At 41.9% G+C, this 15,126-nt stretch overlaps 1 protein-coding gene across 1 annotated transcript; it reads right to left on the reverse strand.

Annotated features, from left to right (window-relative positions):
- Nucleotides 1–13,325: 13,325 nt before the first annotated feature.
- LOC147604368 (uncharacterized) lies at nt 13,326–14,894 on the reverse strand. The gene has a single exon (XM_086795226.1). The coding sequence runs from the start codon at nt 14,715–14,717 to the stop codon at nt 13,509–13,511; it is 1,209 nt and encodes a 402-aa protein (XP_086651352.1). The 5' UTR covers nt 14,718–14,894; the 3' UTR covers nt 13,326–13,508.
- Nucleotides 14,895–15,126: the final 232 nt, after the last annotated feature.

Here is a 15,126-nt window from a genome sequence, read left to right on the forward strand (position 1 = left end):
CAACGCAAAATGGGGTGTAGATTTTGTTGGACATATTAGTCACACGGCACACACATCACAAGCCGATATGTGATCGTAGCCACAAACTATTTCACCAAATGTGCATAGGCCAGAGCCTCAAAGCGAGCTGATGCACGAACAACAGCAAAATTCTTATATGAGCAGATTATTTCAAAGTTCGGCTACCCATTGAATTAGTTAGTGATCGCGGCTCACATTTTATTAATGAGGTGATCAATCAGTTACTTGCGGGATTCTTAGTGGTCCATCAGAAATCATCGCCTTATTATCGACAGGCTAGCAGAGAGTACAAACAAAATTTTGTGTACTATCTTGACAAAAACCTTGGAAGCAAGTCGGACGCGGACTGGGAACATAAGCTGACAGCAGCCTTATAGGCATATCGTACATTTTATAAGGTAGCGATGGGATACACTCCCTTTCGTCTAGCACGGCTATGGAATACCTAGTTTCAAGCCTAACGGATTGTAGTGCAAGAACATCTGACACAGAATGCATTAGCTGAAAGGCTAATTAACTTAGAGAAACTTAATGAGACTAGGCTAATAGCATCACATGGACTCATGGTCGAGAAACTACGCAGGAAGCATTGGTTCAACAAAAAATTAAAACAAAAAGAACTGGAAACAGGGGACCTTGTCCTGATGTATGGTGTAGGGAGCACCAAGAAAAAGAAACTCAAATACAGAGGCCTAGGACCCTTTCGAGTGTCTAATTTCACACCTCAGGGGTCGGTTAGAATTGAGACAATTGACAGCATACAGATGGAGGGTTACGTCAATGGATGCAAACTCAAAAAATATTATGGACCACTAATCCAAGAGATGCTCCTGCAAGAACATCTCTTAAAATAATAAAAATAGCTTGCAAAGGAAAAAATCTAGCAAGCTCAAGAAGAGGCTAAGGCAAGGGAGGCCAAAGCTAAACAATTACTCCAGAAGAGGATGTTACACATCAATATGGCTTCCTTGACTCTCTCAGACGAAGTGAAACTAAACATTGAGCCAGCACGACTAAGGGTAGAACTCTCTATAGCTAAAGGCCATGCAACAAGCATTGCACTAATAGATACGGGATCAAGTCATAATTTGATCTTATATGAGACATGGAAAGCCTTAGATGGACCTCGGAAACAAAAGCTGTAGAGATCCCAATAGCCACTCAAGCTAGCGCTACAGGCTCCCCAATAAGTCAGAAGAAGAAACTAGTGCAGGTACATAAACTGAATTATTTGGGCCCATATGCCCAAGCCTTCCATGGGGCCATCATCAGTAGAAGGGAAGCACTGCATTACCACAGCCCAGAGTGCCTCCAAATTCTGGAAGAGGCACAGGTCAAGGAGAAGTTGGAGAAGGTGGGCTTAGGGGGGAGAATGGCGCAAATACTTCAAGGAGCATCTACACGGAGCTCTGTGCCGAGTATATCAAGACCTATGACAAAGGCACCAAACGTGGCACTATCACGAAGGCTGACGGCACCACAGAGCAGCTCGTGATCACAGAAGAACTCATTTGTGATGCTCTGCAGCTCCCACCAATAGTCAAAGTCCACGCCCACATTCAATAAAATGCCTCTAGACACAATGCTAAAGAATAGTTCTTATAACTTCAATGGAATCTTTGCCCACGGTTATCTAGATAATTCTGTTTATTGTGATCAATAGCCATGCAAATAAAACATAATTTTTTCTTTTTACCTCACTCATAATCTTGCGGAGACAAGGGATCCCTTCGCCCCTTAGCCTTCTTAACCATGTCACTACCTTTTTTGGCCAATCCAAGGTGTCTTGTACGTGTGTTTTTTCGTAATATTATCATCAAAGATCTGTGCACTTTTCATGGCCTCTTCTAAAGTTTTAGAATATTGAGTTTTAACCTTATTCTTATATTTATTATCTAGACCACACAGAAAACCTCGTACTTTTTGGAAATCATCCAAGCCCTCAAGCTTGAGAATGATCTCATGATACTTTGAAATATATTGGTTCAACGTAAGACCTTCCATCTTACAGTTGTCCCAAGCATTCCAATTGAGATCCTTCTCGTTCTTAGGTAAGAATTCTTTCTGAAAAGTGCATCAAAAGTAGCCCATGTCGTAGGTCGATCACTCTCACTAAGGCTCATCCACCACTTGTAGGCCTTGCTCTCAAGCATGAGACGTACCTCGAGAGTGCCAAAATAGCATCAGGAGAACGCTTCAAAAGGTGCAAGTCCGTCCACTTTTATAAAAAAGTGTTCACTGCATCTTTATTACACTCCTTCTCTTCCCCACACGTGGAATACAGGAGGCTTCATGTTCTTGAGCATAGCTAGCCACTTCCTGATTCCCCCCAGGAGTAGATTCCCTTGGAGTATCAACAGGGACACTCCGAAACCCTAAACTATCAATGAACTGCTTAAGAGTCTCTTGCATGGTCTGTAAACCTTGAGAAAGAACAAGTAAACTTTGTTCAATACGATGTGTGCATAATTCTAATAAAGTGTGTGCATGTAAATCCATAAAGCCGTGATCACCCGTATCCAGATTAGCGATATTGGTATCCAAAGATGGATGACTGCCATGCTGGTGACTCTTGGGGTTCTAGAAAACTTAAGAGGTCATTGTAACAAATCGAATTCGAATGCAAGATGAAGACTAGTACTCGGCTCCCCGAAAATCGAACTTTTGCTACTATTTGTGAAGCATTGCACACGCTATTTGTTGGTGTGTCGCGCAGCCTTGCTGTTGATGCCACTCTCGTCCCCTTGCTGTGTGCGGCTATAGAGAAATAGAAAGAAAAATCCTCCTCGAAAGCGAGAGATAAAGCCTCTTCTCTGACTTGTTGTGCATAGGCGACGCTCTTGAGGACGAGAGAAAGAGATTTACTCTCCTCCACGGCCTTACGTGTGCACGCTTGTTGCTGCTGTGGATGGCGTTGTTGTTGCCTGTGATATGCTCCGGTGGCTCTCTTTGGTCGTCGCCCGTGACTATTGCGGTTGCTCTTGTGGCCTTGACCAGCTGATAACTGTTGCACTATTAATTGGGAAAGGCGATGGGAAAAGCTTGCACTGCAGATAATGTCGGCTTGCGCTGATGGCTAGCGAAGGCACACAAGGGTGAAGGTTGCACAAGAAGCACCCAAATATTTGGCCATAAGACCTGCAGGCGATGGCTTGTGTGATGCGTGGGCGGCTTGCTTGTGGGACCTACGCTGCAATAGGGTTGCGAGAGAGACAACAGCTTGGCTGGTGTGCTTGTCGTCGACTAGGGTGACTGGCTGGAGGTTGGTGCGCTTGCCATCGACTGGGGCGACTGGCTAGTGTCTGGAGCGACTGGGGCAACTCACTGGAGGCTGGTGTTATGCATCGACTGTAGACGTTATGGGGCTTGTGTTATGCGCCGGCTCTGCAGACGTTATGGCCTGGGCGCCGGCTGCTGTTGATGAGATCTCCTCCCTCCCATGTGGACAGGTAACGGAACACACACACACACACAGAGAATAGCAGCGCGCAGCTGTTGTGTGTTTCCACACTGATGCAAACAAGCCGAGGATCAGTGTGAGGCGATGGTTAGGAGAGCCTTCCACACAGAGAAAAGCAAAGGATGGATGCATAACCAGCTCTGATGCCAGTGAGAGGCCACCATGAGACCTCCATCAAGACTCCTAGATAAGAATAGGCAACTCTCCACCCAACCGCTGCCGGATATAGGGACCCTAGCCGGCTAACTATAGCCCTAGCCATCCACACTATCCACACTAGGCTAGTAGACTCCAGTCGTACCTGTGTTTTGACAATAGTCATGGTTGACGGAGGTTGTATGCTTGTAGAAGCTAAAGAGCGAACTCACAAATGATGAGTTGTCTGGAGAAGGGGTTGTGTGTATTTATATAGGTAGTATACACATGGGGCAGCCATAACATAATTGTGTATATCTACAAACGTAGTCGGTTCCACCATCACATGGGGTCAATGTGTGTATTTATATAGTTAGTATACACATGGGGCGACCATAACATAATCGTGTATGTCTACAATCATAGTTCTTTCCACCATCATCCGTGGTGTGGGCTCAGCTCATAAAGATGAACTAGAAATTGCTATGCAGATACCCCACCTCCCACAACCATCCAAGCTTATCTTTGACCTCATCATTTAGGCCCCACAATATCAAGACAGGGTGTCCAAGAGTAAAATCTACCTACTCCATGTGTGGACCGTTATGAGATCACGGTCTAGTGTAGCATGTAGCCTATTTGGTTAGGTGTCAATCTAATCCAAGTTGTCTCTAAACCATCTAGCTTCATATGCCACCTTCCCATGGGGATGCTAGCAAGCTACTCAACCAATGGGAGCCGTAAAAACATGAGCTTGCTGATGTGTGGATAAATACAATATGAGGGTTATATCCAAGGACTCTACCTATGTAGTCCAATGCTAAGTCGATAAAGATGTTGCTCTATCCGGTCCCTGCTATAAGAACTACCTATGTGGTCCAATGCCAAGTCGATAAAGATGTTGCTCTATGAGATGTCTACATAATTCTCTATTGTTGAGTAGTAGACCACTTGACGTCCATGAAAAGATGAGCTCACACACAAAGTGATAATGAATCATGTGTTTCGTGCAAGCATGAAACACATGATTTTGAGTGGCCATGCAACTTTGGTTATTATCACATTACAGCATTGTAGGCTACGTCTGTAGTACCACTCCCATGCCAAGTAGAATCCTCCTCACCTACAATGCCTCACATGATGCAAAGCATGCAACTTTGTTCTCAATCTATGCACTATGGGCTATTTTTTTACTGATCCAAGAAATGCATCCCGAACTAAGAGAAAAACAATACCCTACACTGGTATCCAAATCACCCACCCAATTTGAGTCAAAAAAAAGTCCATGAGGATCTTGCCCACAACATAGGTGATGTTGTGCTCCCAAAGTACATTGGATGACCCCTCCAAGGATTCTCTTAGGGCGTGTTGGAGAACCTACTCAAAACACCAACAAAAAAACTAATGTATGGTCTAGTATTACACACAAAAAGATAAGAGTACCAACCATAAGGTGTCAAATGTCTTCGATGCGGATAGCTTTAAATCAACCTCCATTGGGGTACCAATTACCTTGCATTCGGTTGTGTGAAATGCCTTGACTAACTCACTTGCATATTTTTATTGAGAGATGAAAACAAGGTCTCGAATGTCTTTGACCTTCAAATCAACCTCCATTGGGGTACCAATTGCGCATTCGGCCATGCCAAATGCTTTGACTATCTCACTTGCATATTTTTACCGAGAGATGAAAATGTTTTTTTGGCTTCTATCAGACCTCAACCCCAAACAATAATGCATGAGACCAAGATCTCTCATCTCAAACTCTACACTAAGCAGTTGATTCTATGAGTTTTTTTTTTGGTGATCCCCTATCAAGACTAGGTCATCTACATAGAGAGACAATTATAGCCATACACTTTCCTTAATCACAAAAGATATATAAATTTTTATCTTGAAGGGCTACATAAGAGATCAATACTCTCACAAAATAAGTATCAATCCTCTTATACCATGCTCGTGGGGCATGTTTCAGCTTGTAAAGTGCCTTCTATAACGTGTAAACTTTACTTTTAAAATTGGGAAACCACAAACCCTGGTGGTTGCTCCATGCATCCTCCTTGAGTTTCCCATTGAGAAAAGCAAATTTTACATCCATTTGGAGATCGTGCCACCCCCTGAACTAGTAATGCAAGAATGGTGTAGGTTGTGGTTAACATGTCTAAGAGAAAAAATATCCTAAAAATCAAAACCTTCAACCTCTACAAAGCCTTTGGCAACTATCCGTGCATATTACTTTTCCAAAGTACCATCAAATGTGCATTTTTCCTTGTAAACCCACTTAGTGCCAATTACCTTGCGCCTTGGAGGACAATCTACAAGGAGTATGTTTAATGGAAAGAATCTACCTAAATCCTTTTGGGCTAACCCTTTTCTCACTAAGATAGTAAAATCAAACTCAAGAAGAAGTCATAGAGTGATTCACCCCGTGATGCATGGTTTGTTCATGAGATAGAGTAAGGTATGATAGTCTCAACATAAAATACAAACTTGTTGTTTGCTAGTAAATAATGGCAAAACTTCTTCGTCGCCATCAACAATTCTTCTCTCTCCATGATCATATAATTCTTCTCATGGTTGTATGCAGCATACTAGAAAATCCATGTTCTTTTCTCATGGTTGAACTAATGTGCATCATATGGCATAAGCTAATGTATCAATGTGCACATGGAAAATGACATTTCACCTTGGTGCTCTCAAAATATAAATCCTAAGACATAAGTCGATGCATTAATATGCATATGGAAAATGTATTTCACGTTGGTGCTCTCAACATTAGAGTTGAGATCAAAGATTGTTTTATCTTATGAACACTTCCTCGCATTCTTTATTCCACACACGAAACATACCAACATGGCATATAGAGGTCTTGCAATCTCCGCGTACGTGAATATAAATCTCCTATAATACCCCATGTGTCCCATAAATCTCTAGATAACCTTCTGGATTTTCTAGTCCTTTTGAGTTTTGAGTTCTATAATAGCTTAAATTTTCTAGTCCTTTTGAGTTCTATAATAGCTTAGATCTTTCCTTCATCTGTGGATATCCCATTTTTGGACACCATGTGTCCTTAGATTCTTATGTGCCTCTAACCATGACACTTGTATGGTTTCACGCACAACTGATAGTATCTGTATCTCTCAAACACTTTTATGGTTTCATGCACAACCTATAGTATCTATATCTCTCAAACACTTGCTATAAATATGAGATATGCTCTCTTCTCATCTTTGAGTTCACATAGAGGTGATCTATGAAGACCTCTAAGAATTTTTATTGGAAATCCTTGTAAGAAGTGGGACATCAATTGTTGAAATGTAGCTGACATGTTTGTGAGTCAAAATTGCATTACTTGGTATTTAAACATTCCCCACTCAATTGTGAATACAGTCTTACGTTGGTCCTTTAGACCTATGGATACTTGATTGTATCTCAAAACCCATCTATGGATACTTGATTGTATCCTGAAAACCCATCTAAGAAGCTATAAGCTTCCTTCCTACTACTCTTTCAAGCACATGTTCAATGTATGGTAATAGGTAATGGTGGTCTATCCCCATGGGAGCATGTACCTTTTTGAAGTTAATGCATATGCGGATCTTGCCATTCTTCGTTGGTACTATGACCACTGCTGACATCCAATTTGTGTGCTTCATGTCATATAAGAAAATTATAGAGATAAGCATATCAACTTCTTCCTTAATGGTTCTGTAATAGGTTTCATTGTAAGTTTATGGACTTTATTTCATCGGCCTTGCACCATCCACAAGTAGAATCATGTGTGCTGGTAGACTTTTGGAGGGACTCCTTTTAGATATGAATAGCTCCAAGTGAACACATTTATGGAGGAACACCTTTTAGATTTCAATAGCTCCACGTGAACACATATCTAGAGGAACGCCTTTCAGATTTGAATAGTTCCAAATGAACACATGTAAACACATCTCTGTATTCCTTTAGTAGCTTTGTTAATTTGGTCTCTCCTCCTTAGTCAAGTCTATAGAGATCCAAATAAGACTATAGAGATCCAAATAAGACTATAGAGATCCAAATCTTTTCAGGTTCTTCCCTAGGCTCTGTGCTAGGTCAATTTGTTTAGCACCTCTGGTTCATCATAAGACATACCTGGTTCCTTTGGTCTCTCTCTTTTTAGTCTTGGGATACACATATCTTTGTGTTTTTAACCTTGTAGTTCATGAAATGTGAGGCAACATACCTCAGTCCTTTTCTTGGTCACTATCCTCAGAACTAACCTTTTGGGATTCTTCTTTGATTCATCTCTTTTGTATAACTTTATTTCATCTTCTTCATCTACTCGGATGTCTTTTTAGAGTCAATTGAGGTTGAATCCCTAGGATTATCATTATTTGGGTTTTCAAAATCTTAGGATCTATTTTCAAGATGTAAAATCTTGGATTTTTAACAAGATCCTTCTAGCTAGAACAAAACTCCTTTGTGGCTCTCAAGGCTTTGATGTATTGCAAATAGTGCTCTTTGTCATCACTGAGGCTTGGTGGGTCCCTTGTTCTAATTTGGATCATTTTTTAAAGCTTTTTTAGGTGTCCTTTCAAGGAATTATTTGAGGAGTGCCTAGTGTTGTGCTAACACTTCCTGATCCTTCTCATCATTGCCTGACCATCTTGAGGTATAGCTAGACTTGAAGCCTACATTAAAGCCTCTAGGTAAGATGACTATATCCTCCCTAGAAGGCATTTCTTTCCTTCATATCTATCATCACTCCATAGTTTTTAGGTGTTGCAACCCCTTTAGGTTCTGAGACTATGGGAGGTATGGTTTGGATTGGAATGATGTCATTTCCGTCTCTTCGTCATAAAACTAGGTTCTTGTGGTTCTTGGACATGTCCATTATAGCAACATATGTATTGGGTGTTCCTAAGTTGCCATCGGCTAATTCAAGGAAAATCTTTAAAGGTTTGAGGGGCTTGCTCCCCAATCTTTGCCACATATCTTTGGTGAAAATGCTCACTTCTACTCCCCCATCTAGGATTGCAATTGTGGTCACACCTTCAAATTGATTAGAATGGTCGCATTCATGTCATTACCTTTGAAATTTGATTAGAATGGTCGCATTCATTACCTTTGAAATACTACACTGACATGTACGTCTTTCTATAATTTTTGTGGGTTTTCTTTGTTTTCCTCAGTTGATCTCATCTAAGTCCCCTAATGGACATCCATTAATGGACATCCATTAATGGACTTCATTCTAGGATTCAAGTTTTCTTGTTAAATATTCAACCATCGTGATAGTCACAGGGGTTGAGAGGATTGCTCTCTAGGATTCTTGTTTTCTTGTTAAATATTCAGCCATTGTGATAGTCACAGGGGCTGAGAGGATTGCTCGCAAGGCTCCCATTTCTTCTTTAAGCTCTGGCCATGCTCTCTAGGATTCTAGTTTTCTTGTTAAATATTCAGCCCCACAGGGGCTGAGACGATTGCTCTCAAGGCTCCCATTTCTTTTTTAAGCTCTAGCCATGCTCTCTAGGATTCTAGTTTTCATGTTAAATATTTAGCCACCATCATGATAGTCACATAGGGGTTGAGAGAATTGCTCTAAAGGCTCCCATTTCTTCTTTAAGCTCTGGCCTTATCGAAGGCACATTGGCTATGGTCATGGACTTGTCACCTGAGTTGGTGTATGAAGGCATGATCTATAATGATTTTTTTTAAATTGTCATGACACCCATGCCCATTTCACACATAATCCCTTTCGTGTTTTCATAAGTTGTTCTCGTGAATCACCCGTTCCCAAGATGTGGTTATGTAACACTCTCATGAATCACCCATTCCTTCAGGATGTGGTTATGTAACATTCCTATCATTGATTTCATGAGCATAAGTTGCTCTCGTGAGCCACCCATTCCTTCAAGATGTGGTTATGTAACACTCTCATGTTTTCCACATCTTCAGGCTAAAGTCTCATTTATGGATTTCTTCATCAGCTTCAATCTCTTTCAATGCTTTCTGATTTTGCTTTCAAGCTAAAGTCTCATTTATGGATTTCTTCCTCAGTTTCAATCTCTTTCAATGCTTTCTTATTTTCCTTTCTTGATTTTCCAATAGTTGTCTTGAGTGGTCCTTTCCAGTAATTGTCTTGAGTGGTCCTTATCAGTAGTCAATCTTTTAATGTTTCCTAGGTCAAGACCTATCTTCATGGGGGATACTTCTACACAACTGGCTCTAGAGGTCTTGATGAAGGAATTTTCTTTGGAAATAACATGATTGGTCCCGTAGGTCCCTCTATTTCTAGTTGAATCTACTACACGACATCTTGTGCTTCTCTTTATATATATATGTGTATATATATATGTATATATATGTGTGTATATATATATGTGTATATATATATATATATGTACCTAGATGAATCCATTTTCTCCCGGGTTAGGGTATTCTTGAAGTTTCTTTGGAAGTGATTCTTTGTATTAAGGTTCTGGCTTGTATCATCCTTCCACTGCCTTCTTGGTCATTTCCAAGAGTTCTTCCATCCTATCCATCCGTTCATCACTTTCAGTCCCTTGTTCCTCATTTAGAGTAATTTGAATTAGATGTTTTCAAACATCCTCAATTACAATGTAGCCTAGATTATCCCTTAGATCCTTTGTTTGTCTACACCTCACATCTCTATGAGCTCATGACGCTTTTTGGGCTTTCTCCCTAAGTTCTTCGATTCTATTAGTTAGGATTGGCCCGTTTAGGTTTTCTTGCCCCCATTCTTCATCTAAGGTGATTTGAGTGAAGGAATGTGGAACATCCTCAATCTCAAAATACATCGGAAGGTTCCTTAGATCCTTCACGTTTGTTTCTTTTTCTCCCTTAGGACTCTAGGAAGTCCTTGGTCTAATTGGTTTGGTTTGAAGCTCGCTTGGCACTATTGCCTTTCCTTTGTTAAGGTCCCTACTTCTTCTTTTCCATTTTTTACTCTTAGGGGATTTTGATGTCGAAGATATCGTGGATAGGGCTGCCTGATCTCGCAATTGCTTGGCTTGTGCCCTTGTCATAATGTGCAACGGACTTTCCTTTTGTTTGTTCGAAGAAGATGACGGACACGCTACACTAACAATTCATAACCCACTGGTGTGGGTGATGATGTATTCATTAGAGGATTTACATTTGTTAGCTTAAGAGGATAGTCCCACACTTTGTATACCATCTATCTAATGGAGGTGGGTTTATTGTCAATGCTTCTGGGATGGATCTTGTTGGGTAGTCGGCCACTCTGTGAGGTCCTTGACATCTGAAGCATGCTAAGAGCTTAATGCCAAATAGGAATGTCGTTATTAGAAGGGATAAGGAGAGTTGCAACTAAGGTGGAGCATAGTGCAAGTTTTGCCTTCATGAGTAGTATCATGGACATGGAGGAAACATGCAAACCAAAGGCAATATACATTGGGATAATGCAATTCAAAAAAAGACCTAGTAAGAGTGTAATTGGTACAAAGTGGGGTATACAAATTAAAATGCAAGCATGTTAAGGCAAGACTTGTGGCCAAGGAATCTTCCTATCAAAAAAGGATTGATTATCAAGAGACCCTTGCTTCCACAACAAAGATGCCAACTGTTAGGAGGGAATTGCCTTGGCTGACCAACAGCTACAATGCAACAGCTGAAAATTAAAACTACATTTTTGAATGGTGAACTTAAAAAAATTTGTGCAACTACCATCTAATATTTAAGGTTGCAATACATGAAGGTAGATATGCTTAGTGAAGAAGGCTCTTTATTGCTTAAAGTAAGGTCCTAGGGCTTGGTGTTAGAAGGTGTATATATATATATGAGAAGCCAAGGATTCTATAAGAGTCCCACTGATAGCACTTTTTATGTCTGTAAAGAAAGCAAAAAAATGTCATCATTTTACTTTACGTGGATGACATGATTATGACGAAGAACAATGAGAAAAAAATTACACCAGTTAAAGATGACTTGGGAATAGTGTTTGAGATGACAGATTTCGAGTGGTGATACTCCATAGACAGAATTTAAGCATAAAGATGATGACATCATAATGCCTTAACTCACAAGAGATTCAATAGTAGGTATACATTGCTTTTGGACTTGTGAGACTCCACAAGCGAATTGTTTTTTGGACTTAGCAAGAAACAGCCCACTAAGGCAACATTCTCTTGTGAAGCTAACTACGAAGCAATCTTCACAACCACGATTGAAAGCATCTGGTTGAGAACGTTGTCAGTAGACATTGGGCATAGCTGGAGTAAAATTGACAAGGAATGGATGCAAAATCCAGATAAGGCTAGGCTAGACCTTAAGGGCAACATGACAGAGTCGTCCCAAGAGAAGCAAAAGAAACAGCCAGTAGGAAAAGCCTAGATAATCCAAGACATGACAAAGCAATCCCAAGATAAGTACTAGGAAAAGCCAGTAGAAAAATCCTACACAATCCAAGACCAGAGAAAGAGAAATCAAGTCAAGAAGCGATGAGAGCAAGAAAGCTGGACTGTTTAGAAGACCAGGAATAAGCACAGGAAATGACCGGTGCCAAGGAAAGGAAGAAGGAAGCCAGAAGAGCTCCAGGACTGATGATTAGTAAGCAGGTCAAGAAAGGCCCCATGAGTAAAAACTAACATAAAGGCAAAACACAAGCAAAAAATGAGAAGCAGAAGCCAAAAAAGAAAGAAACCAAGACCAGGGTAGTGAAGGTAGGCCAAGAAGCAGTGCAAGAACATCATCAGAAGGAGCCGGAGGTACTACTGCAACCACATGGAGGAGGAGAAGGGAAAGGCCAGTAAGAGGATTTTCCCGGAAGGAAATCCAGCGAGCATCGGCAGCCATGAGCTGGCTTTCGACTGAGAAGGGCCACTAGCTGGCCTTTTCTGGCCGTCGAGGTTGGGGGGAGTCAGAACCTAGAGGGCCTTAGCCTTTGTGAGTTTGGTGAAGTGGGAGAAGGCAAAATGCAATGGTGACAGTCAGGGCTCAAATGTGAACGATGGTGACAGGGATCAGAATATGATGCAGCCACTTCAGCAGGGTGAATGATGTGACGGGTCGCATTTTGATGCAGCCACATCAGCTCAAGTGACAGTCAGGGCTCAGAATATGATACAGACACTTCAGCAGCGTGAATGATGTGACAGGGCTCACATTTTGATGCAGCCACATCAGTTCGAGCTGGAAATTCTGAAAAAAAAGGTCCGTTGATAGTCCGGCTATGATTTGGCCTCTGACAACCCCCGTCCTTGACAGATGAGAGTTTGATAATTTTCCAAACCTTTGATGACAGTACTAATTCACTCAGAGATGCCACTTCAAACAAAGATCACGATTCACAGGAATTGGAAGGAGAAAAACTAGAAGGCGTTTTTGTGAGCAGCAGAGCATCAGTGAAACACCATCAACCTCTTCCCTTGTCCCACACTAAACTCAATTACACTTTGTGACTTGACCCACGTTTCCATGAAGGGAAAGAGGCAACTGCCGTATCCAGTCTTCATATTCTACATCTGATTTTTTTCGAAAGGACCTAATATGTAAAAACTAAGCCCTTTCACAGTGTCATCATCAAACACCTGCATACATTACGGATAACTATGCTTAAAGAGAAAGACCTTGAGTATTGTAAGAGCACAAGAGTTGACAAGAAGCTACTCACATTCAAGCAATTGACAGCCCTGAAACCTTACAGCCCACAAGCTCAACAATCCAACAACATAAGGAAAGATTACTGTACACATTCTGACAAGTTGATGGTAGGATATAAGAAAACGATAAATAACCTGGTCTTGAGATGCATGTATAAGTCACTCAAAACAAGAGACCAGGCAGGTCACATGAAAGAACCTACTAAGTCTTGATCTGGACAATAATGTAGAGCCTTCACTAAATACATGGGCAACCAGCTGCATCTTGTTATGGATTACCAGTAATCACCACATGAACAAAATCCCTTCCTAAAATGATGGAACCTGAAGGCATCTCTCACAATGATTTCTCTACCGGTAAGATAGGCCATGTATTTAGTAGCAGTGTGACAATCCCCACATATGCGGAGGTTTTTAATAATTCGGATAGTCGACTTTGGCGGGGTTTTGATAAAGCCATAGCACATGGCAAGCTTCTCACTGTGGAAATTGATAGCTCTGACCTTAGCTGCCTCATCAATGTCATGTAAAACAAAGCGGGTATCAGGTTCATAACCCGCCATGTACATCTCTTTCACTATTCTATCCAGCTCTGCATGAATCGCCTTAAGCTCGGGGTGGTTTCTGTCATTGGCCATGAATGCGTGGACCTTGCCACCCACTTCGATGCGGCTGAGGCCAGGCTCCTTCTTGATGCCTCTCTCTTCCATCATTTTTCTGATTCTCTGTTTCTCTTCCCATCTGTTGGCAACTGGTGCAGGTTTCGGGACACTCCCAGGCTGCATAGGGGTTATCAAAGGGACACCGCCGGGCAAGGTAGGTGTGACAGAAGGACCTGGAGTGCGTCTGGGATAATTGCCACTGGCCAACAGAACGTTAGGTGCGGTAAATTGTGGCACCGAACTGCCATTATCTCCTGTAATCCAATCTGCTGGCATAGGATAATGCCCTGCTGCACCAGCAAGCTGAGGCACTAATCCGAAATTGTCTCCTCTAACCCAGTTTAGGAGCCCGCTAATCCCAAACGCCTCACAAATGCTGAGAAGTAGCATCTGGAACTGGAGATGAAGAACTTCCATGGAAAACTGGACCTGGAATGCATTTCTGAGAAAATCAAAGTAGAAAAATAGAGGCTTATCTATGTAAGTACCTTCATCGTGGCAGCTAAACTGCCAAGAGTTCATATTTTCTTCATCGGCGGGGGCATCTTTGCAGCTTTGTGAGCCTCCTCTGGGCAGACCGGACTTCGATTCTAGGCACTTTCCCCACGGCAGCATGACTGCGAGCCTATGGGGCCTCATGGCAATGGCTTCCATCCAGCTCTGTTTGCTCGATGCAGACACCACAAGGACATGGCCCCTGCTGCTTGAAGCCCTAGGGGAACGCAGAGAGAAGGCGGGTGCAGAGGTAATTTTAGGGTTTCTCTTCTCCAATGTCAGGGCAGAGAAGCTCTGGAAATGGGAGATATCGCCTACACAGGCCATTGCGAAGAAATATCAGACGAGACGATGGTCTCTCCCTTCCCTGCAAGCTGCAGACCGACCCGACCTTACGCGACGAACTCTACACAAACCCTGAAACCCTAGCGCACTTGCGAAAGCCCTAATAACAACTTCTGCCACAAATCCAACCGCCCTTATCTCAAGATATTTTCCCTTGTGTAACACTTTTCCCTTATCTCAACCTATTTTCCCTTTATGTCAATAATTAAATTAATTATGTGCTCTAAATAACAACTTAACAATGCACCTACCATTGCTACAGAGAGACCACCCAACTGGGGTGTGTTCTTCCCCATCATCACTAAATACTACTCTTCTGAAATTTCCTATCCACTCTTGCTAGATGTCCTCACACAAGCTGTGTCTGCATGGTCAGCTTTCTAGTGTTCTC

This window comes from Cibotium barometz, chromosome 62 (assembly GCF_041138505.1).
Source record: "Cibotium barometz isolate CiBa-2024 chromosome 62, ASM4113850v1, whole genome shotgun sequence".
NCBI classification, from domain to species: domain Eukaryota; kingdom Viridiplantae; phylum Streptophyta; class Polypodiopsida; order Cyatheales; family Cibotiaceae; genus Cibotium; species Cibotium barometz.